Source organism: Saccopteryx leptura, chromosome 1 (genome assembly GCF_036850995.1).
Source record: "Saccopteryx leptura isolate mSacLep1 chromosome 1, mSacLep1_pri_phased_curated, whole genome shotgun sequence".
NCBI classification, from domain to species: Eukaryota; Metazoa; Chordata; class Mammalia; order Chiroptera; family Emballonuridae; genus Saccopteryx; species Saccopteryx leptura.
In genome coordinates, this window is record NC_089503.1 from 54,518,123 (window position 1) to 54,542,076 (window position 23,954).

General features: G+C 36.8%; 2 protein-coding genes and 1 pseudogene across 2 annotated transcripts; 1 reads left to right on the forward strand and 2 right to left on the reverse strand.

Moving 5' to 3' along the window:
• The first annotated feature begins 619 nt into the window (after positions 1 to 619).
• On the forward strand, positions 620 to 2,029 carry LOC136388808 (olfactory receptor 52P1-like). Its single transcript, XM_066360617.1, has one exon. It carries the CDS (start codon positions 620 to 622, stop codon positions 1,589 to 1,591), a length of 972 nt encoding a protein of 323 aa, XP_066216714.1. The 3' UTR covers positions 1,592 to 2,029.
• Positions 2,030 to 11,638: 9,609 nt separating this feature from the next.
• On the reverse strand, positions 11,639 to 12,421 carry LOC136388010 (olfactory receptor 52K1-like; annotated as a pseudogene).
• Positions 12,422 to 19,274: 6,853 nt separating this feature from the next.
• On the reverse strand, positions 19,275 to 20,225 carry LOC136388810 (olfactory receptor 52D1-like). The gene has a single exon (XM_066360618.1). It carries the CDS (start codon positions 20,223 to 20,225, stop codon positions 19,275 to 19,277), a length of 951 nt encoding a protein of 316 aa, XP_066216715.1.
• Between the last annotated feature and the right edge of the window lie 3,729 nt (positions 20,226 to 23,954).

Sequence of the window (23,954 nt, forward strand, 5' to 3'; positions counted from 1 at the left end):
CAAGTGCATGAATGCTTAGCTTGAAAGATAGTGGGAGACAGCAACCAGTGGTGTTGTTATTTGGACAATACATTTTTCATACTTTGTCCAAAAAACAGAGATTCCCTTAGAGGGAGAAACAGGACCTGAGAATGAATCCTTGAAAGAGGAAGAATTCATAAAAGTGAGAAACTCAAAGATTTTCCCCAACAGCTCAGCACTCTTGCCACAGGGATGAGGAAGTATATTTTCTTTTTATCTAGGAAACTTCCCAGTGAGAAGAGCTGCTTCTTCTACCCTTTAATCAATAATAAAAATATTTTCTGTTATTCTTACTCAGAACTCTAGAGGAAAAAAAATGTATGTATAGAATTGCTGAACTGGGAGGGGAGAGAGTAAATGTCCCATATACAAAAAAGGAACCTGAGTGTCATAAAATATGATTGTGAAAAATAATATAGGTCCTTTAAGATAGACCAAAAGCCAGACTGCAAAATCCGTGATCCCAAAGAGGGGTTATTCCATTTTTCTCTGAGCCTTATCTTAGCAACACATTAAGAGCCAAACTGGTAAAAGCAATGTACTTTTCATGTCTCATTGGCAGGTGTCTAAACATTAACAACCACCAACAGTTTCTACCATGCTAATCTTCAATCATTCTAGCTTCTTGACCTTTACTTTGATGGGCATCCCCGGCTTAGAGTCACAGCACTTGTGGCTATCTCTTCCTTTCTCCTTCATGTTTTTGGCTATCCTCATTGGCAATGGTGCTATCATCTTCCTGGTGGCCACAGAACCCACACTTCACACACCAATGTACCTGCTTCTGTTCCTGCTGATGGTGGCTGACCTCATATCTACTCTGGCTCTTTTGCCCAAGCTCCTGTGCCTCTTCTGGTTCAATGATCAGGCCATAGCTTCCAGTGCCTGTTTTACCCAGATGTTTTTTATCCATGGAGCATCGGTGGTACGATCAGCCCTACTTGTTGCAATGGCCTTTGACCGCTTCGTGGCTGTGTGTCGGCCATTACGTTACAACACAATTCTGACCCATTCCTTTGTTGGATGGCTAGGATTGGTGGCTCTAGTCAAGGGTGTGATTCTCGTCCTGCCTATGCCTCTTCTACTTCAAAGGTTGACATTCTGCCACATGGTCATCCCACACACCTACTGTGACCACATGTCTGTGGTAAAAATGGCCTGTGACCACACCAGACCTAATCGTATCTATGGGCTCTTTGTGATTCTGTTTGTGGTGGGACTTGATTTGCTGCTAATTGCCTTCTCTTATGGTCTCATCCTGCAGACTGTGGTACGCCTCAACTCTCGAGATGCCACCTTCAAAGCTCTCAACACCTGCTCAACCCACTTCTTTGTTATCATGGTCACTTATATGCCTGCAATATTTTCCTCCCTTGCCCACCGCATTGGTCTCAATATTTCACCTCAAGCTCACATTTTCCTTGCTAATCTCTACCTTCTTTTACCTTCAATGTTCAACCCCATCATCTATGGGATAAAGATGAAGGAAATACAGGGCAAGGTAGCCAAATGCCTGCGCAGAGAACCTGCAGAGGGTGTGGGTCTATACAATAAACCTGCAAATAAATAAAGAGTGGGGACAACTGACAATGCCTTTGCCCAACTATTAAAGACTGAGTAGTATCTCCAAATGAGCTGTGAAAAGAATAAACCATGGGAGAGTGTGTTAATGTGTTGGCTTACAGAAGCAACCAATATGTTTGTTCTTCCATTGAGCTTTGAACTTAAAAGGGGAGAGCCTGAGACAGCTCTTTCTATGGCTTTTTAACAGGGTCTCCCCACATAATTTCTTCAATGTAATGGTAATGCAGCATGTTCACAATACTAATCAGATGATTTTGATGATGTGGATGCTTATGACAAACATGAAGGAAATTAAAGATGACATGTATAGATTCTGAACTCAAAGACTGTTTAAATAATAAAGAAAGTTTCATTGCAAAGGGAAATACATGTCCAGTTAACTAATTTAAGACTCTTATAAACAGAAACTATTTTTAAAAAATGTGTGTTAGCAGAAAGATATCTTGTTCCAGGGTGACTCAAATCATGTGCAAAGACCAGGTTATATGATAAAGCACTGTGATATTGAAATGTTTTAAATCATCATAATAAATGAAATTTTTATCTAATCATTTAAATACACAGCTATCATAGGATCAATTGCACAATGTAATAAGACAATTACCAGATTGAAGAGTAAGGCAAAAAATGACCCTATTTCAAATAAAAGGTAAATAAAATAAAATCATGGATTATAAAACTGTTAAAATATATTATAGTCACAGTTCTCACACAACTTAAATAGTTGTGATTATTGACTTTAAAGTCAAGAAAAAGAATACTAAACGTCTAAATCATCTTTAATCTCTCACTGTGCTTGAGACTCATAAAAAGATAATAACACTGATGATGAGGTGTCTATGCACTCCTTATCCCTAGCCAGGGCTTCTAGCCAATTCTGGCCTCTTTTCTACCCTGGTGAGCTAAACAATATATAAATGTTAAGAACATTTATAATTCATGTGACCTAAAGAGAGTAGAGAGTCCCATGTAAGTAAATACTTCTTTCCTTTAGATTTCTGCTGGTACCACCTAGCTTGCAGAATAGGAAGATGCATATAAAGCAGAAAAATAAATCATATTATCCATATCAGAAAGACAGAACTCATTTTATTTAGATTGTTCTGTTATTAATCTCTGTTAGTAAAAAAATGTCCTAATTTATTTTTAATTATGAAAGTGTTTTTATAAAGAGTGTGTTTGGAGAATGTTGGCCTGGGGGAAGGAAATGGAAATAAAGTCAGATAATTAATCTGGGGTGACTTCTCTGCGCCTTTTTGTTCTTCTAAGCCAGATTTTCCATTAAAGGTAAGAGCACACAGAGAGAACTTATGCCTAACACTGACTTTCAGCTAACATCATTATCAGCATGTCAGAGTTTATAGAAAGAAACCAATAAAATAAAGTACTGAATACCCTACTACCATCAAATAAAATCTTAATGGCAGAGAAGACATAGCATTCAAAAGTTAGAGAAGCAGGTGGTGACACTGGATAATAAAAACAATAAGAAAAGATCAGGGCAATAATTAAGGTTGGGGTAGCTGTGTCCTAAGAGAGGAGTGAACGGAAGATTCCTATCACATATTCTTCACATTCTCTTAGTTCCAGCAGAAATACAAACTGTTGAGGTGGCTCTATGCTAGTTATTCTAGATATTTTTATATATAATAGTCCATGGAATCTTTTCAACTTTAACTTATGGTAAAGGATCCATTTTGCAGATAAAGTTACAAAATTTAATTTCTTTGTAACTTTTTCTTAGTCACACAAATAGTACTCCTCAATTTGTTCATTACAGAGCAATAGAAAACTAGTACATGTGTTCAGTCCCATTCCTAAGAAAGTAATTCTTGCTCATCTTGCTATATATTCTAACACCTTTGATCAAACACATTAAAAATTCAATTCCAGAGATTTTCCCTGTCTCTCACCAATATATGCCAGCTAGGTCTTTTAATTATTTAGTGTTATGGTTTTCTTCTTGTATGAGTTTCAGAAGGTACCTAGCTGTGTTAAGCACTGATTTAGCCCTATGTATCATTCTGACATTAAGGAGAGGAAGAGGAAGAAGTGGAGGATGTATGTTACAGAATGGGGGTATCTGTTGTCATTTGACAACATACATTAGCACAGAAGTAATCCTGGAACTTTTCAGGGATCTCTGCCTGTCCAGAGGTTTAAAGGCGATTACAGAGTCATCTTCAGTAATATTCATCTGGGTGTTAATGCTTTGGTGCCAGTTTTCTCCTTTCCCTGTTTTCTCCATCAAGACTCTCATTTACACATAACAGACCTGCCTTAGCTGAATGTTAAAACAGCCTTGCAGCCCTGAGACTTTCAGAATTGGATCTGCAGCCTGCCATTCAATGATATCTGCCCCTCAACTACAAGTGATGAAGGTCTTTTTACATACTACCACCACTGAGGCTCTCTGGTTCTCCTTTTTATCTATTAAATGCTTGTTAATTACTCTGTTTGCCATCTTTCTATAAGGTATAAAAATGAATCCCCAGGACCAGTAAATTACTGTCTGTATAGGCACTGCTTCCTCCATATTTTAAAAATGCTTGCCTAATTGCACTTGACACAAAATTCCCCACTACTGGTAAAAATCTTTAGCAATTGAACCATTACCTTTTTCCAGGTACTATCCTGCCCCACCTACCAATCAGAAGAGCATTTTCTGCCTACTAGACAGAGAGTGAGCTAGTCCCCACTGTACCACTCTTAATATCAACTTGTGTAGTCTAGGTCTTCTACAAAGCAGATGCCAAGATAGAATTTAACAAGTAAGAGTGCTATTTGAAGAAATGGGCACACAACACAATCAACAGTTCAAATATTATAGAATTGTTTACCTGAAACCTATGTACTCTTTTTTGTTTGTTTGTCTTTATTATTTTAATGTTTTTAAACTTCCTTCTTTTTTATTTTAAAATTTAATTTAATGAGGTGACATTGATCAATATGAGTACGTAAGTTTTCAGGTGAACATCTCTATACCATTTGAACTGTTGATTGCATTGTGTATCCATCACCCAAAGTCAAATTATTTTCCATCATGCATATTTGTCTTTCTTTACTCCTGTCTTCCCTGCCCCCCTCTTCTTAGTAACCACTTAACTTTTATCTATGCCCATGCGTCTCAGTTTTACATCTCACCTGTGCGTAAAATCATATAGTTCTTAGCCTTTTCTGTTGTTCTTATTTCACTTTGTATAATGTTCTCAAGGTCCATCCATGTTGTTGTAAATGGCAATATGTCATCTTTTTATGGCTGAGTAGTATTCCATTATATATATGTACCACTTCTTCTTTATCCAGTCTTCTATAGAGAGACACTTTGGTTCTAAATAAAATAATTTTTAAAAATTTAAAAAACAATCAATATAGGTTGAGAAAGCAGTCAGACAACAATACAAGTCTAACTCCAAGTTAAGAGAAAGAGGAGAGAGAAAATTCTGAATGGAAATATCTTAGATCACTATGCAAAGACAAAATCAGCTTACCAAAGAGCCTACTAAGATGTTCCATGTCCCTGATAAAGGAGTTTTCCTTAGCATTCTTGCCACATTCAGTCATTGGCCAAGAGAATTCAATTGGAGACAAAATTTGATGCAAATACAATGATGAATTTCAAATTGTAGTAGTTAGGTCCTTCAGTCCACAGGGTTCCTATAGTATGAGGTGTGTGAGGCACATTCATATGGTCATTATAAGAGACTAATAGAATTTGAGAGGCAATAAAAAAAGAAATTGCAAATAACAATTTTCAAATTCTCATACTCTTTGACTCTAGTTCTTTTGAGGCAAGGATCAGATCATTTCTTCTGTCAAGTTTCATATAGTAACTTTTTTGGCTTTTTGGGTAAAATGGTCTTTGTCACAACTAATCAATGCTACCACTGTGGTGCAAAAGTAGTCATAGATAAAAGATAAACAGGTCTGGCTGTGTTCTAATAAAATTTTATTTACCAAAACAAGCAATAGGTCAAATTTTGTCCATGGGCAGTAGTTTTTCAACCCCTGCTCTAAAGTCACAGCATTGTTTTAATAAAAATAAATATTGGGGTCCTGGCTGGTTGGCTCAGTGGTATAGCATCTGCCTAGTGTGTGGAAGTCCTGGGTTCAATTCTCAGCCAGGGCAAACAGGAGAAGCGCCCATCTGCTTCTCCACCCTTCCCCTTCTCCCTTCTATCTATTTCTCTCTTCCCTTACTGCAGCCAAGGCTCTATTGAAGCAAAGTTGGCCCAGGTGCTGAGGATAGCACCATGGCCTGTGCCTCAGGCTCTGGAATGGCTCCAGTTGCAATGGAGCAATGCCCCAGATGGGCAGAGCATTGCCCCCTGGTGGGCTGGCCGGTTGAATTCCTGTCGAGCGCATGCGGGAGTTTGTGTCCCTGCCTCCCTGCTTCTCTCTTCAGGAAAAACAAAAAACAAAACACACACATACACACACACACACATATATATATCAGTATATATATATATAAATATATATAAAGCAATCCAGATGTCTATCAATACAGGATACAGGATTGGTTAAAGTATACTATAAAACACTTTTAAAAAGGGAGAAACGGATGAATCTGTATGTAGTATCATGGGTTGCTGTCAGTAGTATAAGGTTAAATAATAAATTGAAAAATAGTATTGTCAACATAATTATATTTTATAGTAATAACACTTATAAAATTGTTTACATAAGGAAGTGGTCTGAACACATGTCCAGAATTTTGGAACGTGACTTTATTTGTGAATAAGTTTTTTTCAAATGTAATTGAGTTATAAGTTTATACTGAATTTGGGTGAGAACTAAACCAGTGCCTGTGATATTTATAAGAAGAGGGAAATTTGTATAGGAAGAATGATGTGAAGAGACACACAGGGAAAACTCCACATAGTTACAGGAACAGAGGTTGGAGTGATGTGTCTTCAGGCCAAGGAATACCAAGAATTGTCAGCAACAGTCAGAAGAAGCTAGGAGAAAGGCAAAGAAAGTTTCCCTCCAACTCACTTCAAAAATTTCAGAGAAAGTATGACCCTGCTGGCAAATTGACTTTGGACTTCTAGCCTCCAGAATCATGAAAGAAAAAAATTGTTGTTTTAAGCTACCTAGATTGTGATAATTTATTACATTAGCCCTAAGAAACTAATACAATGTCAACTTTTACCAGTTATTAGCTGAGTGGAAGTTTTATATTATACACTTTATATTTTAATGTTTACATTTCATATAGTATATTCTGATGATTAGGCAAAAAGAATTAAAATAAGAAGTAAAAAGAGCTTGACCAGGTAGGTGGTGGTGCAGTGGATAAAGCGTTGGACTAGGACACAAAGGACCCAGGTTTGAAACCCCGAGGTCGCCAGCTTGAGTGCGGGCTCATCCAGCTTGAGCATAGATCAGCAGCTTGAACCCAAGATTGCTGGCTTGAGTAAGGAGTCACTTGGTCTGTTGTAGCCCCCCTGTCAAAGCACATATGAGAAAGCAATCACTGAACAACTAAGGTGCCACAACGAAGAATTGATAGATGCTTCTCATCTCTCTCTCTTACTGTCCGTCTGTCCCTCTCTCTGTTACTCTTTCCCTCTCTCTGTCTCTGTCACAAAAAATGAAAGTAAAAAGAGAATACATCTTTTTCTATAATGATTCTATATCTACATATTCATATTTCAATAATACTCATCATATGCAGAAAAATGAGCAATATAACAAGATGCTCATATGACCTTTTTAAGCAACAAAAGCTTGGAACAGGCCTGACCCGTGGTGGCGCAGTGGAAAAAGCGTTGACCTGGGAACACTGAGGGCGATAGTTTAAAACCCTGCACTTGTCTGGTCAAGGCACATATGGGAGTTGATGCTTCCTGCTCCTCCCCCCTTTCTCTCTCTCTCTCTCTTCTCTCTCTCTCTCCTCTCTAAAATGAATAAATAAGAAAAATAAAATCAGTAAGGTAACAACAACAAAAAAAGAAAGCCAGATCAAAAATAAATAAATAAAAACATAAAGCTTGGAACAACCATCTATGAATAGGTGACAGCTGCCATAAATTTAATAAACATACAAAGAAATCCTAAGAAGTCATGAAAAAGAGTAAAATGGGGTTTTTGTGCTCATTTTGAGTAGTTGCTAAAAGTTGTTATTAAATAAATTAAATATAAAATATTATAATATTGTGTTCTTGTTTGTATAATCAGTAAGCTATAATTTAATTTGCTCAGAGAAGTTATGTCTTGTGTAATTTTCTACATACCCTTCCCTATAGAAGACCTGTAAAGACATTTATCTTATCATAAGGTTGTGTTTTTCTTAAGTTCACTTAGCAATTAACTAAAATTAAAATATTGTACCACTAGATTTATAGTGGTCCCCAAGCTGTAACTTGTTACATTATTAGACAATACTTGCCCATCACTTCAAAAGCTCCTTGATCACACCTTAGTCAGCCACTGTTTCTGTGACTAGTTCCATGCAGGTATAATCAGAGAGTCAGCCTCAGGTCATGTCAACTACATATAGCTCCTTGCCATGGGCTTGCCTTACCCCATGGCACAGGACATCCCCAGTAACCAGCTCTTCTGTCAGCCTATACAACCTCAAACTATGGGGAAGTTAACACTTATTGGGCAGTCCATGAGCCCCGCATGATTCATTGAGTCTAATCCTTTCATCCCTTGGGAAAGACAATTGTGACTTATTTTATATATAAAGCTCTTCAGATGGTCCTGGCAGGGTTAGAAATCAGTCTCCACTAACTGTGCAAAACTGGATAAAAATATTCTTGTATTGGCTTTCTTCCTTCCAGTTTCACTCTGCCTGTTTTGCACTCCCACTCCCTAAAATCATATTTGTAAATAAACTGTCAATAAGCAAGTTTTTGCCTTAGGCCCTGTATTTGGAGGAGCTGAAGTATTGAGTCTTCAATGCAGAGAAAACTTCTGCCCCTAGACTCTAGTCTGAGGTGTCGCCTCTCTGATCATGTATTAGGAGACATTTATATAATGAGTATCATGTAATTATAATTTATGTGGGAGCTTGGGATCACTTCAAAATCTCCAGAGATAATGAAGGTAACAAAAGTGAAGTGGTTTTAATTTGCATTTCTAATGATTAGTGATGTTGAGCATTTTTTCATATGCCTATTGGCCATCTGTATGTCCTCTTTGGAAAAGTGTCTATTTCTTTTGCCCATTTTTTGATTGGATGGTTTGTATTCCTGTGTTGAGATTTACAAGTTCTTTATAAATTTTGGTTATTAACCCCTTATCAGACGTATTGTCAAATATGTTCTCCCATTGTGTATTTTGTCTTTTTATTCTGTTCTTATTGTCTTTAGCTGTGCAAAACCTTTATAGTTTGATATAGTCCCATTTGTTTATCCTGTCTTTTATTTACTTGCCCATGGAGATAAATCAGCAAATATATTGCTGCGAGAGATGTTGGAGAGCTTACTGCCTATGTTTTCTTCTAAGATGCTTATGGTTTCACTGCTTAAATTTAAGTTTTTTATCCATTTTGAGTTTATTTTTGTGAATGTTATAAGTTGGTGGTCTAGTTTCATTTTTTTGCAGGTGGCTGTCCATTTTTCCCAACACCATTTATTAAAGAGGTTGTTTTTACTCCATTGTATGCCCTTACCTTCTTTTTAAAATATCAGTTGTCCATAGAGCTGTGGATTTATTTCTGGGTTCTCTGTTCTGTTCCATTGATCTATATGCCTGTTCTTATACAAGTATCACAATGAGATATCACCTCACACCAGTCAGAATGACGCTCATCAACAAAACAACACAGAATAAGTGCTGGTGAGAATGTGAAGAAAAGGAAACCTTCCTGCACTGCTGGTGGGAATATAGACTGGTGCAGCCACTGTGGAAAACAGTATGGAGATTCCTCAAAAAATTAAAAATCAAACTATCTTTTGACCCAGCTATCCCACTTTTAGGAATATACCCCAAGAACACCATAGAACTGTTCCAAAAGGAGCAAAGCATCCCCATGTTTATGGCAGCATTTTTCACAATAGCGAAGATCTGGAAACAGCCCAAGTATCTGTCAGTGGACGAATGGATCAAAAGCTTTGGTACATATATACTATGGAATACTACTCAGCCATAAGAAATGATGACATTGGATCATTTACAATAACATGGATTGAATGGACCTTGATAACATTATATGGAGTGAAATAAGTAAATCAGAAAAAACTAATACATAGATGGGACATAAAAATGAGACTCAGAGACATGGACAAGAATGTGATGGTAATGGGGGGGCGATGAAGGAGAGAGAGGAGGTGGGGGTAGGGGAGGGGCACAAAGAATACCAGATAGAAAGTGACAGAAGACAATTTGACGTTGGGTGAAGGGTATGCAACATAATCAAATGTCAAAATAATCTGGAGATGTTTTCTCTGAACGTATGTACCCTGATTTATCAATGTCACTGCATTAAAATTAATAATAAAGGGCCCTGGTCGGTTAGCTCAGTGGTAGAGCTTTGGCCTGGCATGCAGGAGTCCCAGGTTCGATTCCCGGCCAAGGCACACAGGAGAAGTGCCCATCTGCTTCTCCACCCCTCCCCCTTTCCTTCCTCTCTGTCTCTCTCTCCCCCTTCCACAGCCAAGGCTCCATTGGAGCAAAGTTGGCCCGGGCACTGAGGATGGGTCTGTGGCCTCTGCCTCAGGAGCTAGAATGCTCTGGTTGCAACAGAGCGACACCCTAGATGGGCAGAGCTTCGCCTCCTGGTGGGCATGTCGGGTGGATCCCGGTTGGGCGCATGCAGGAGTCTGTCTGACTGCCTCCCCATTTTCAACTTTAGAAAAATACAAATAATAATAATAATAATAATAAATTTCATCCAAAAAAAAAAAGTGAAGTGGACCTTGTGTTAATTCAACTTTGAAATACCTAAGAGACAAGCATAAGTGATTAAACTGGACCAAAATATGAAGCATATGAACATTTTTTCTAAGTTTTGCCTGGCTAGAAACACCTCTAAAGACATGAAGAAAAATAGTCAGTTAATACTGGTGTCATCTGTCACGTTTCCAGTAAGCCCATAGGAGAGGAATCAAGCTCACTCCATGGTTGAACCAAACTGCCATAGATTAGTAACACTTTCGAAGAAGGAAATAAAGTCCTTGCCTGAAAGGACTGGCACAGTCAGGCTTTCTTCTTGTCTTTTCTCTCATTTTCTGTAGTTCCCTCAGTTTTCCCAGAATTAATTGCTGCTTTCAGCTTTTCTGGCACAATTCCCATAATATGTATTTTGTTTAGGTATAACTAAATCATTTTTACAAACTACCTCACCAAAGATAAAAGGAAAATCAAATAATTATGAGAGATTGAAACATTTTATAACATGTGGTCTCTGCTTCTCTACTTTAAACCCCTTCAAATCAGATGAAAAAAATCACTCTCAGATCTCAGCAGAAAGTAAGTTTGTGCAACCACAATGTCTCAGGCTAATGTTGCCTCAGGCCCTTTCATACTCTGATACTTATTTGTCAATTAAATGATGAATCATAAAACATTTGCTGAGTGATTATTTGTTGTTGTATATTTGTGGTGGGTTAGCTCTGCTTCATGTTCATTTCAGATAGGCAGTACTCTGTTTCTAAACAATTATTGCTCCTGCAAGGTTTTTTTCTGGTCCTCCGTTTAAAGAAAAAGTGCTTCCTATACAATCCCGAGATTTTCTTTTCCTGAAAGTTGTGCCCATTATTTTAACCTATAAAATATCCTAGCTTTCTCAGCCCTTGTTATTGAGTTGCTCAGTGTACTTGAGCTTTTCTTATTATTTAATAAGAAGTTTTATTTCCTGTAGTTTAAATATTTTAAGTATTATTTACATAGTGTTTATGTGGCCCTAATGGTAGGTATCTTTTCCACTAAATTCTACTTTTATATATTAGTTCTACAACAGAATGACTAACCCTAGAATCTTTCTGCTTTCAAACTTCATGCATATTAAAATATTGGCCTCTATATCTTTAATCAATGTCCAGAAGTAGTAAACAATATCTTCTGAAGTAAATAAATTCCCTTATCTGGACTCAGGGGTGTAAGAGATGAGCATGACACAGATGTGTGTAGTATAGGTGTTGACTGCTTTATGATGGGCTTCCTTAGAAGAAAGCCACATTACAGCCCAAATTATTAACACATAAGATGAGGCAATACCTGAGATGTCTAGCCCAACAACCAGCAATGCTACCACCAGACCATGTGTGTCCTGTTGATTGTGGTGTCCACACACATCATCTTCACTACAGCCATGTGCTCAAAGTACATGGTAGGAATGACTCAGTTGGCATGAAAGGGCACCTGCTGAAGGAGCATGAGCATGGGCAAAGTGGATAGGATGGCTCTCACTAATCTCACTAGGCCAGTGAGCCCAATGAGACTACTGGACAGAATGGTGGAATAGCACAGGAGCTCACAGATGGCCACATAGAGATCAAAGACCATGGTCATTAGGATGACAGGCTATAATGCAGAGAGGGAGTGAATGAAGAACAAGTGGACCAGGCATCCCTCATAGCTGATCTTGCTCAAGCTAAATCAGAAGATGCACAGTAGCTTGGGAATGGTGGTGGTGGGCATACCCAGGTCCATGAGGGCCACAACATGCAGAGGAGCAGGGACATGGGCTCTTGCAGGGAGTGCTCTGAGGAGATAGTGAAGAGGATGGTGCAGTTCCTGAGGAGGATGAGGAAGTACATGGAAGAGAAGAGGGTAGATATCCATCTATGTTTGTCCTCCATCCCAGGAATGCCTTGCAGAATGAAGATAAAGGACAGCCTTGGGAAGCATTACAAGTAGTCATGGTAGGATCCTGGTGAAGCACCTGAGAGGAACAATGAGGAAACTGCATCAGCATCAGTTTAAATACAAATAAAGGTTTTCAGAGTGAGCAAAAGTTGGGATAGTAACATATAAATATGTTTCTGAAATATGACAACATTATACTGCAGTATTAGAGTAGTAAATTGTGATAATACAACATTAATATCTGAGAGAATATATTTTTGATAATGTTTTATTAAGGAAAACTGATTACTTATTTAATAAAAAATAAACATTACATATATAAGAACACATTAAAAAATAAATGTGTATCCTTTTAAAGCATACAACTTGAAGTGTATAAAGCAAAAATGGATAAAAATACAAAAAGAAATTAACAAAATATTACATATGCCTCTCAGCAACCAAAAGATCTAAAAGATCAATGAAAATTTTTTTAAATAAAATAACTTAAAAACTTATGATAGAATTGTTCATCCACAAATTAAAGAATACACATTTGGAGCAGATAAGGGACTTGTGAAGACCTTTTCTAATGTGAACTATGTGGCGATGACTAAAATAAAGCGGGTGATGGAGTTTTAAACACCTGAACCTCAGAGAATAGGCTACCAGAACATGAATACAAAGCCCATCACCCTCACCCTCACCCAAATGTGAGGTAGTGTGAGAGAGAGAAGCTGGTTGCAGACACCTTCAGACGTCTCTGTGTAGGTGTGTCTGCATATATGTAGGCATCTCTTAGCAAATATTCATATTGCTCTTGGGGAGCACACTCATGGCCCTGCATCTCTCCTCTCCTTGCTTTTGGGCATCCAGAAGCCATGATGTAGCCCTTAAGTAACCTAAGTAAGTGCCTCCAGGGGGCCCAGCATTAGCTCTTTGCTATTCCTACCTTCCCCAAACACTCATACAAGTCACTACTACAATTGTGCGTAATATTGACCCTGGAGGTTGCCCTGAGCTTCCAGAAAATAAGGCTGATTGATTTTAGGGATTCTAGGAATGTTCCAGTCTTTGCCAGTTCTGGAGGAACTTGAGGAGAGAGAGGGTAAAGTTACAGCTATGTGTGGAACTTGTTTAGGGCCTGGCAGTTTGGGTGTTCTGGAGGCCCTCCTTCCCAAGTGTAGGAATAAGAACCAGGAATGGGTTAACTCCATGGCTAGAGTAATCAGGCCCATGAAGGCATCAGAGGCACAACCCTTGTTCTTAGCAGCTTCAAGGTCTGTCTAGCCTTAAGTTCTATCTGATTTTTAGGGTCTAATGTTTCCTTAGGCCAATGGTTTTGCCCAGACATTTCTCTACCCATTGTTTTTCAATTCATGCTCACCCCACCCTTAGTCTCTTATACTCCAGCATCTCCTTAACTTTCAGTTGCCATTTCTTTCCTGGTCACTTCAAAGGAATAAGGTATTAAAGTTTGTCAAAAAGTATTTTGATGTGTTTATTCAAAATGTACAAGACACAATAAAAGTCACAATTATGCAATCACTAAACAAAAAAAGGACTCAGAGAGCCAGATTCTAAATCTTGACATGGTAGAAGTTCTGCCCAGACAGGCCATGTAAGGAGACTTTGTTTAGAAAGAAAAAAGCAGTAGCAAAATAAATGGCCTGGGAAAATCAATACATCAACAGAAAGGGCCGGAAAGAGAAAAGCGGATATACTTGCTTATGGACACATCACACAGCTTCCCCTACAGAAATCTCTTCTCTCTGTGTCTCAAGATGGTCCTGAAGGATGATAATGACAGGTAGCAACCAAAAAAAATTATTTCTTTCTAGGCCTACTCTTTCGTTTTATATTCATTTTCCTATTAAATCTCCAAGTATAACTTGTAAAGAAATATTTATTTTGTAGAACGTCCCCCAAATTTCTACTAAATGTCTTCAGCTATCACCCTGAGGATTCTTACCTCTCAGTTATAACTTTTCACTTTGCATATTGGATAATCACACTATTCTGGGACATTAACTTTTGCAGTGTATCTCAAAGGCTTACATTTAGGAATGAAATATCTGGGTTGTAGGATATGCATATCTCTACATTTACTATATATTAGTGAATTGATCTTGAAAGTAGTTAATTCATATTTGTTACCCCATTAGTAATAAATAAATGTTCTTCTATCCTCACTAATTGTTAGTATTATCTGAATAATTGTTATAATTTTGTCAATCTGAAGGATGTAAAAGTAGTTTTATTGCATTTTCTTTATTGCTTAATGTTAACAATTGTTTCATAAAATTATTAGCCATTTATGTTTCTTATTCTGAAAATTGCATGCCCTTATCACTATCTATAGAAATAGTGATTTCTATATTTTTTACCAGTTTTTATTTCTATGAACTCTGTAATACATATCTTCATTTATTTAGATCTTTTAAAAATATCTTTTAATTTCTTGTTTTATCTTAGCTGTCATATATATTTTTGTTAAATTTATTATAAATACTTTAGATTTTGTTGCTTTGTCAATTATGATTTACAAAATATCTATTTACAATGGTGAATTTATATAACAATGTAATTAATTAGTCTGGGTTTTGTTTGTTTACTTGAAATTCAGCAAATTTTTTAAAATACCATTTGTATTAATTAAAATTAAATCTTTAAAGTCTTATGGGTATTTTCTTTAGAAAAATCATGTAATTAAAAATTATTTATTTATGTATTGCTTTTAGAGAATGCAAGGGAGAGAGAAACATTGATTTGTTGTTTTATTTAGTTATGCATTTATTGGTTGATTTTGTGTGTCCTGATCAGGACTTGAACCCACAACCTTGAAGCATCAGAATGATGCTCTAATCAACTGAACCACGTGGCCAAGGCTTGTTATTTGTTAATTATATATTTTTTTCCTTTGTGACTCTTAAAAATTGATTCCTTTGTATTGCCAATTATGTCAATTTGAATTTTTAATATTTATAAAATAGAAGCAATTAGTATAGGTATACTTGTTAAAGTCTTGTCCTTTGAAGAAAATTCTTTTTTTAACTCTTTACAACAAAATATATTTTTAAAAAATCAATCAAAAAATTCTAGAAGTTCTAATGAGATAGTGAAAAAAATAACTTTAAGCAAAGGGAGGTCCATCTAGTCTTAACTTCAGCTACTGGGAGTTGATGTCTAGGCCCTTGCAATGTCCTGCCTGACAGAAGTATATTTGTTTTGCCTGGGGGCTTTGGCCACGAGACAGTCTATCAATGCAATTTACAATGAGGGCTTTGGGTCACATCATATTATTTCTCACCTCAAGAGGAACTGAAGACTACATATATTAGCTTGACCTTCTGAAAGAGCTGGAGAATGAATGTCATCATGTGAGAAGTGTGATGGAGCTCTAAGAGTGGATCAGCCCTGGTTGGCAGTACTATGTGTATAGTCACACATGGACCAAGAGGACAGAGTGTCCATCCATGACTCCATAAAGAGAGGGTGACCAGAAACTTCACATTTGAATCCTTAATGGACTTTGCTTTATGAATCCCTTACTTCTGCTGTTTTAATCTTTATCTTTTTGTTATACTAATTCTTTAATCATAGTATTTTTGTGTTTTTCTAACAATTTAATTAACGTGATATTGTGGTGACCCCCAAATTTGTGGCTAGCTAGTCTTAAGTGAGGGGGTTATTGGATATTTCTTAACGTGAACATAGTATTGAAGTGAAGGTAGTCTTGTGAAAACAATTCCCTCAGAATTTGTGGTTTGGCTAATTCTGGGTAACTATATACATGCTTTAAAGAATGGATTCCTACTCAGGGTCAACACAGTAATCCTGGTTAATTGTTAAATCACTGGCAATGATTGCAAGCTTAGTAAGATGAGCACAGATATTGGGACAATTTTTATTGCAGTAGAGAATAATGGTATGTCTTCTTTTGAGAAGTGTCTATTCAGATCCTTTGCCCATTTCTTAATTAGATTTTTTGCATTTTTGGTGTTGAGTTTTATAAGTTTCATATAAATTTTAGATATTAAGTTTTTATCTGATATATAGACAAATATGTCCTTCCGTTCAGTGGGTTGTCTTTTTATTTTGTAGAAAGTTTTCTTTGTTGTGCAAAATCTTTTTATTTTGATGTAGTCTCATTTGTTTATTTTTCTTTTATTTCCTTTGTCCAAGATGATATATCAGAAAAAAATATTGCTACAAGAAATGTCTGTTCTACAGTAAGATTTTACTGCCTGTTCTATGACTTTTACGGTTTTGAGTCTAACACTTAAGTCTTTAATTCATTTTGAGTTTATTCTTGTATATGGTGTAAGAAGGTATTCTAGTTTTATTTTTTGGCATGTACCTGACCAATTATCCCAACAGCTTACCCACATTTCTTGATGATCTTTAATTTAGAATTGGCCCCAAACTTCCAAGATACATCCTTAAAATTATTAAGCACAAGCTCATATTGTATAACTATCCCCTCCTAACTCTCTAAGGTTCTCAACAGTTTTTGGATGGTTTCTCATTTTCTGTAGCATAAACAATAAACCTAATTATTTTACTATAAATGTGTTCCTAGTGGTCTTAAGGTTAGTGTTTTAGTAACTTCCGACAGAGGAGATAGTTGCAGTCTTTTATTGTTCTTCCCCCAAAATATAGGAAACTTCTTACTACAACTAATTTTTATAGGATTTTTCCATAGAAATAAATTAGCTATCTAACTGGAAAACCATGAAAATACCAAAAATATACTTTCAAGTTATAGACAGTTTTTACCTTTCTGCCTTAGCTTATAGAAAGAGGGCCTAGAATCAAGATGGATCAGACAATAATAGCTTCACTATAAAACAAACAAACAAACAAGTCTCTTAACATAAACATTTTTATTCTTGCTCCAATAATATCTTTTACTCCTTTTTCTTGTCACTGCAAATGCCAAATTTTGTTGTAATTACCTTACTTCTTCTCTCCCTAAATACTGAGTCTCCTGATTGGGCATGGTGTCTTATTCATCTATGAAATTCAATGCCTAAATACATGGTAATAGTTGATCCATAATACTTAATTTTGAGTGAACACTCAACTATAAGAATGAATAAATGAACAGTGTCTTTAAAGTTCTTGGGAAAAGCATATTCCCTTCAGGTGACATATTATTGATATCCAAGGACTGCACACAGATAGAAGGGAGAGTTATTACTTAATATTTACAGAGTTGCTATTTGTGGTGATAAAAGTTTTGTAAATAGAGAGTTATGATGTTTGCCCAATATGGGTTGAAATGCCAATTTATGTTATATACAGTTTATAATAGTGCAATAAAGAAATTTAATCTCAGTTAATATGATCCTTTTTCTTCAGACACTACATTACAGATTAAGTCAACTCTACATGGATTGAATCTCAGATTTTAGAAAAAAAAAAGATATGAATCCTAAAGTTGAAAAGTAAAATGAATTTTTTAGAAGATTAAGAGTTCCAGGTAATAACACATAGTGAAGCATTGACTCTGAAGAAGATTAATGCATTGTGTAGGAGGGTAGATTGGTAATTTGGTTTTATTTCTGTCAAGGTATCCAAGGTAACCTGTGTAAAGCACAAATGCCAGGTGTTTGGAGAAAGATACTGTCAATTCTGACTTTCCTAAGATACCCTAAATAACATTATCAAGAAATGCTTTGTCTGAAAATTTTTATACCCAAAGGGCTGTTAACTAAATGATGTAAACAAAAGGTCAGGCTGAGTCCACAATGGGCCAAAAATAATTTACATGTAAAACTCATGACTCTTAGATTATCAGGAAAAATGCAAAGGTCATCAGTCAAGAGGTGATTAGCTACAAAGTATCATCTTTGAAGTCATTCCTTCAGAAACTGTGCAATGGTTTTCCCATTGATACTTGTGCTTCCAGATTTCTCACAATAAGACACCTAGAAGGCATTTTCATCTTTTGAAACATAAACCTAGAGCCACAGGATCATGGAGTCCCTCAGTCCTCTCTAGTCTAGGGGTAACAATCTTACTGCAAATACACTTGGTATAAGAAAGTGCTATCAATCAATCAATCAATCAATCAATGCATGTGTGTGTATGTATTCTCATTTTCTTGAAGATATAAGAAAATAGTTCTTTTATGACTATTTTCCCTCTACTTCTAGCACTTGAGATTTCTGTACATTGAGAAAATAAGTTTTTTGGCTTTTACTTTCAAATGTATTGCATTGCCTCCTGACCTTTGCTTAAGAAGATTCAAGACCCTGACCCATTTACAGGGCATATAATAGTTTACAAAAAAAAAAAAAAAGGTATTCTATTGATTGGTCAGGTATAAATAAACTGTTCTAAATACTTCAAAAAACTGTCAGAGATCATGATACTGACTGGATCAAATTAACAGAAGTGAACCCTCTAGTCCAAGGAAAAGAGGTGCTGGAGAAGGTGGGAGATTAATAATAACCTTTCCCCTTCGTCCTTGAGATATAGAGAAATTATAGTTGTTAGGTTTGGGTTCAGGGTTTCTTTTAATCCAGAACCCCTTTAAATTCAAATTTCCCTCACCCAACCTCCCACTAAGGCAACTTCCTCATTAAGCATCTCCCTTGCCCAACCTCCCCCTCCCCTTAAGCAACTTCTCCCACCTGGGATGGTTCTGGGAAATATCCTTGGAACAAGGTCATCCAGAGGGACCTGAGGGTTGGGGAAGGGAGACAGGCTGTGAGCAAAGGCAACAGACTAAGATATGCTAATCTGGGCATGCCAGGTGCCAGCAAATGCCTGCAGTAACCCCGATATCAGACACCCCCTTCATGCAGCTCTCAACTGATGCCACTAGGATCTCAGCACATCTGCTTGCAGATGCTTAAATAAACTTCTTTTTAAACTCATCAGGCCTTGTGCGTCCCCCCCTTCAGACAGCCTAACAATAGTTACCTCCTCCATATAAAAAAGCTAAATATTCTTAGGCGGATCTGTTTGGTGTTAATGCCATAGACCAGGGGGTTGAGAACAGGGGGTACAAGGAGATAGAGATTTGCAAGTACAATGTGAACATAAGGAGGTACTTGGTGGCCAAAGCGGTGGCTGAAAAAAGTAAAGAAGGCAGGGATATAAAAGACAAGAATCACACAAATGTGGGCTCCACAAGTGCTAAAAGCACGGAATTGGGCATCCTTCGAGGGCAGGCGCAGTACAGCCTGCAGGATCAAGCCGTATGAAGTGGTGATGAGGATCATGTCCATACCAGTAACTGCGAGTGCCACAGTGAGACCATAAATGGTGTTGGGCTTGATGCTAGCACAGGCCAGCTTGGCAATACCCATATGTTCACAGTAGGTGTGGGGAATGATGCGATGTCCACAGAAGGGTAAGCGTTCAATGAGGATGACAAAGGGGAAAACAAAGATAAGGCCACGGACTACACATGCCAAACCAATCTTCCCAATCACCGTGGCATTGAGGATGGATGTATAATGAAGCGGATGGCAGATAGCTACATAGCGGTCAAAAGCCATGGCCAACAGAATAGCTGACTCTGTGGCAAAGACGGCATGAACAAAAAACATCTGGGTAAGGCAGCCATGGTAGGAAATTACGTGGGACCTAAGCCAGAAGATAGTCAGCATTTTGGGTGATGTGGTTGAACAGAGTATCAGATCAGTGATGGAAAGCAGACACAGGAAGAGGTACATTGGCTCATGTAAAGCTCTGTCTGTCATGATGATGTACAGGATAGAACCATTGCCAACCAGAGCGAAGATATACATGGAGCAGAAGGGGATGGCAACCCAAACATGCTGGTCTTGCATCCCAGGGATTCCAAGTAGAATAAATGTGGAAGGGTGGAAGGCAGTATCATTGGGGGAAGATGAAGAGACCATAATGATGCAGAGAACAGAAGACTCTCTCCTTCCTGAAAGTGGTTAGAAAATGAAAGAAAGTCATCCTCAATGCCATTTATTCTTTCTGCGTACTCATTTAATTCCTTGTCTTTTATTCTCACCAATGCTCTTACAATTCATGCTCCCTCATTTCTTGCCTGGTTATTAAAATGGCTTTGTAACTAATATGCCTGTTTGTAGGATTTCTATTTTCCAATAACACCTCTATATCACTACCTAAAAATTGTAACATGTGACTTATTCAACTAAAATACAAATATAACTTTTTTTAGTGTATGCAATGCAGGAAATCTTGCATTAACCTCCTCTGAGCTATCCTCCACCACTTCCATCATATTCTGGGCCCTGTGATACTGGACTGCATCAAAAGACTTTATTACTTGTGGTTGAATTTGGCAATGGGAAACACAATCACGAGATTGGAGTGAGGTCAAGAATTTATTCCGTCAGCTCCCTCCTACCAGGATTGCTGCAAGCTGGCTGCATCTCTCTATAAACAGTTTTCTCTGGTTCTGATTTCCACTGATAACCATATTCTACTCTTCTCCCTTCAGTCCAAGCATTGTAATAGTTTCTGCTGTCACTAACCCAAGGACTTGTGATTTTCTATGCTGACACACATTTTTTTATAATGATGACTGTATTACACTGTATTCAGATTACCTAACTTTTTTTTTTAAAGTAAAATGAAGGCAGATAGAGAGACAGAGTTCTGCATGTGCCCCAACTGAGATCCTCCCAGCAGCCCCTGTCTGGGGCCAATGCTTGAATCGACCAAGTTATCCTCAGTGCCTGAGGACAATACTTAGAACAACCGAGCTATCTTCAGCACCCAGGGCTGTCACTTGAACCAATCAAGTCACTGGCTGTGAGAGGAGAAGGAGGGGAAGAGAAGCAGATAATCTTTTCATATGTGTGTTGTGACTGGGAATTGAACACGGGATGTCTGCTTACTGGACTGATGTTCTATCCACTGAGCCAACTGGCCAGGTCCTCAAATTACTTAATTTGAGCATACATTCTATATCCCACTAGTATCTTGATACAATGGCATGCAAAGCTCTTTTTGGCATTGTTCTTGCTCCTGGTCACCTATCTAATATTATTTACTATCACATTCTGCCACATGCTTTATGTTCCAACCAAATCTAAGTCATATCTAATTCAAAATATCCAAAAACATGTTTTCTTACATCTGCATGTCATTACATAAGGTGATTTTCTTTTTCTTCCAAAAAGGTTGTTCCCATTTTTCACCTATCAAGGTGCTAACAGTCAGACCACCATTCTAAACTCATCTGAATACATCCTCCTTTATGAAGGACTTCTATGATTTCTTCTGCTGTGATGCGAGAAATATACAACTTCTTCATACTCCCTTTAGAAAATACAAACTTGTTTTATAATTATGTGTATGTTGTTTCCCCTTTTACACTATGAAACTTCTGCATTTTATTTTTTTTTCTACATTCAGCATTTGTGCCTTAGGTCAATAAATAATGTTTAATGAGTGAATGGATAAAGAATTGAATGCTGCAATTAAAAATATTTTTGACACATTTGGGAAAGTAGCCACAGTTGAAATGGTTCTTCTTGAGAGCCTTCCTTGTGGATCAGACAAGCTCCTCTTTTACGAGACCTACAATGCACATTATGTTCTTTGCACACAATATACTCCAAAAGATGCTCCTAATAACCTCTTTCATACATTTCTAATCTAACCCAATCTATTGGAATATGACCTGATTTAATCTATGAACACATTTTTGTCTGCTTTCTTGATTGGCCACAAACATTAGTTTGATTATAAAACATAACTACCTTAGTTTGTTATGTATGCTTTAAAGTGTGAGCCCTGACATGACAGATCAGGCCAGGAGCCACACAGGCTCCATGAAAATTTCAAGATGAATATGCCATTGAAAGGAAAGAAAAAAGAAAAAAGAGATTGGGGGCTTAGTGGCGAGTTAAATCAGAGTGTGTTTCTAGGCATTAGTAGTCCATGTCAATAGAAAAGATGAAAGAGAGAAAATTTTATTTTTCCTTGGAGTCATCTTACCTTGAGTGATTCCTGTAGGTGAAGTCAGAATCATCATTCTTACCTTATTGAAGTTCAGTCTCTGTAATTCAAACACGCTCGTGTTTAGAAGAAACATTAAGGATAAGTTGATTCAATTGCTCTCACCTAAAAATAATTTTAGAATATAGAAACACTAATACAGGATTAAAATATTATAATAATTTAAAACAATATTCTTCCTTTAATTCCCTATCCATCTGCAATTGCATTATTAAGAAATCAAAATTTTTTTATTAATTGCAATACTGTAGACATTTCTCATATTCTATTATTGTAAGTTTATTGCTTTAAGCCAACAGTTACTATAGCTACGAATTATATAGAAATAACCTTATCAAAATATTAGTTACTAATAAAATTATTACTTTGTTTGAATTTTAAAGCCAGACAATGTTTACTGCCAGCACTACTATAATTTTGCATATCCTTAAAAATTCAAATCAAGTCAGAAGAAAAAATTGATTGTAAACATATCAATGCCCATAGTGGAAAAGTGTAAAGTCTGGTGATGTTTTCTTTTCATTAAGTTAATGTCTATAAAAATAATCTGCATCAAACAAGCATGATTCTTCTACAGATATCTTAGGTTTCTGTTTTGCAAATACTAATATATTTTTTAATGCTGCTCTTTTACTTAATTTGTCAAAAATATTTTATTGACAGTTTACTATGCACCAAAATTTTTTCTAGATATTTTCTATATTTAATGAGAAGACATAATTAATCAAATTACCTCTAATATATGTGTTAAGACATTACACTGCTATGTGCTTTGAAAAAAAAGTTACATAAACCAGTACCTACTTAGAGATGGACTGACTTCCTAAAAGAAGCCACAGGCATGAGTATATAGGAGCTGAACAGGAGCTGAGTAGGGATGTTGAGGCCAGGACATTGTGGGCATCACTTATTCATAGGATCATCAGGATTCAGAGCTGACTCAACAGCATATAACACACACTTAGAGAAAGCTTCCCTGAGGAAATAAAATTTAGTGTCCAATTATGAGTCTTGCTTAACTGTCTCAAACCTTCTTTATGCAGTCCAGTCTAGAAAATAAGAGGTCAAAGAAAATTTAGATTCAGACTGCGTGATTTTAAAACCTGACCTGACTGCAGGTAGTTGCTAACTGTATTACTCTGAGCAACTGTTTTATGCCCCACTCTCCTTGTTTTCCTAATATAGTAAAAGGTGAAATAATACTTCATAGGGGGCTTTTAGAGATTGAGAAAATCCAAATTTTCTCAAAGTACATAATACATTCTTTGATTTAATAAAGAGTTGTTGAGATTCTGTTATTTTTTATGATTTTGCAAATCTCTCTGAACTCATTGGTCTTACCATATAATATCTCACCATGTACCTCTCAAAATAGGAAAATTCACTTAGTTTCTCAAGTTGGACATCATATTGACCTTTTTAAAGTTTCCTTTAGTGAGAGTATTGAGGGTTTCACCCCCCCTTTTAAATCAAGAACTATCTTCAGAGATATTTAAGACTGGTCCTCAGTTAGCTGAGTTAGAGGAACTTTTGCATGATATGAGATGAAATGGCTCCTCAGTGATCCTACTCCTATCAATATGCCCATGTCACTGAGGTCCCCTCATTAAACTTTCTTGGAACTAAGA

Coding starts and splice junctions, on each gene's coding strand:
- LOC136388808 (XM_066360617.1), top strand. CDS start 620: ATGCTAATCTTCAATCATTCTAGCTTCTTGACCTTTACTTTGATGGGC.
- LOC136388810 (XM_066360618.1), bottom strand. CDS start 20,225: ATGGTCTCTTCATCTTCCCCCAATGATACTGCCTTCCACCCTTCCACA.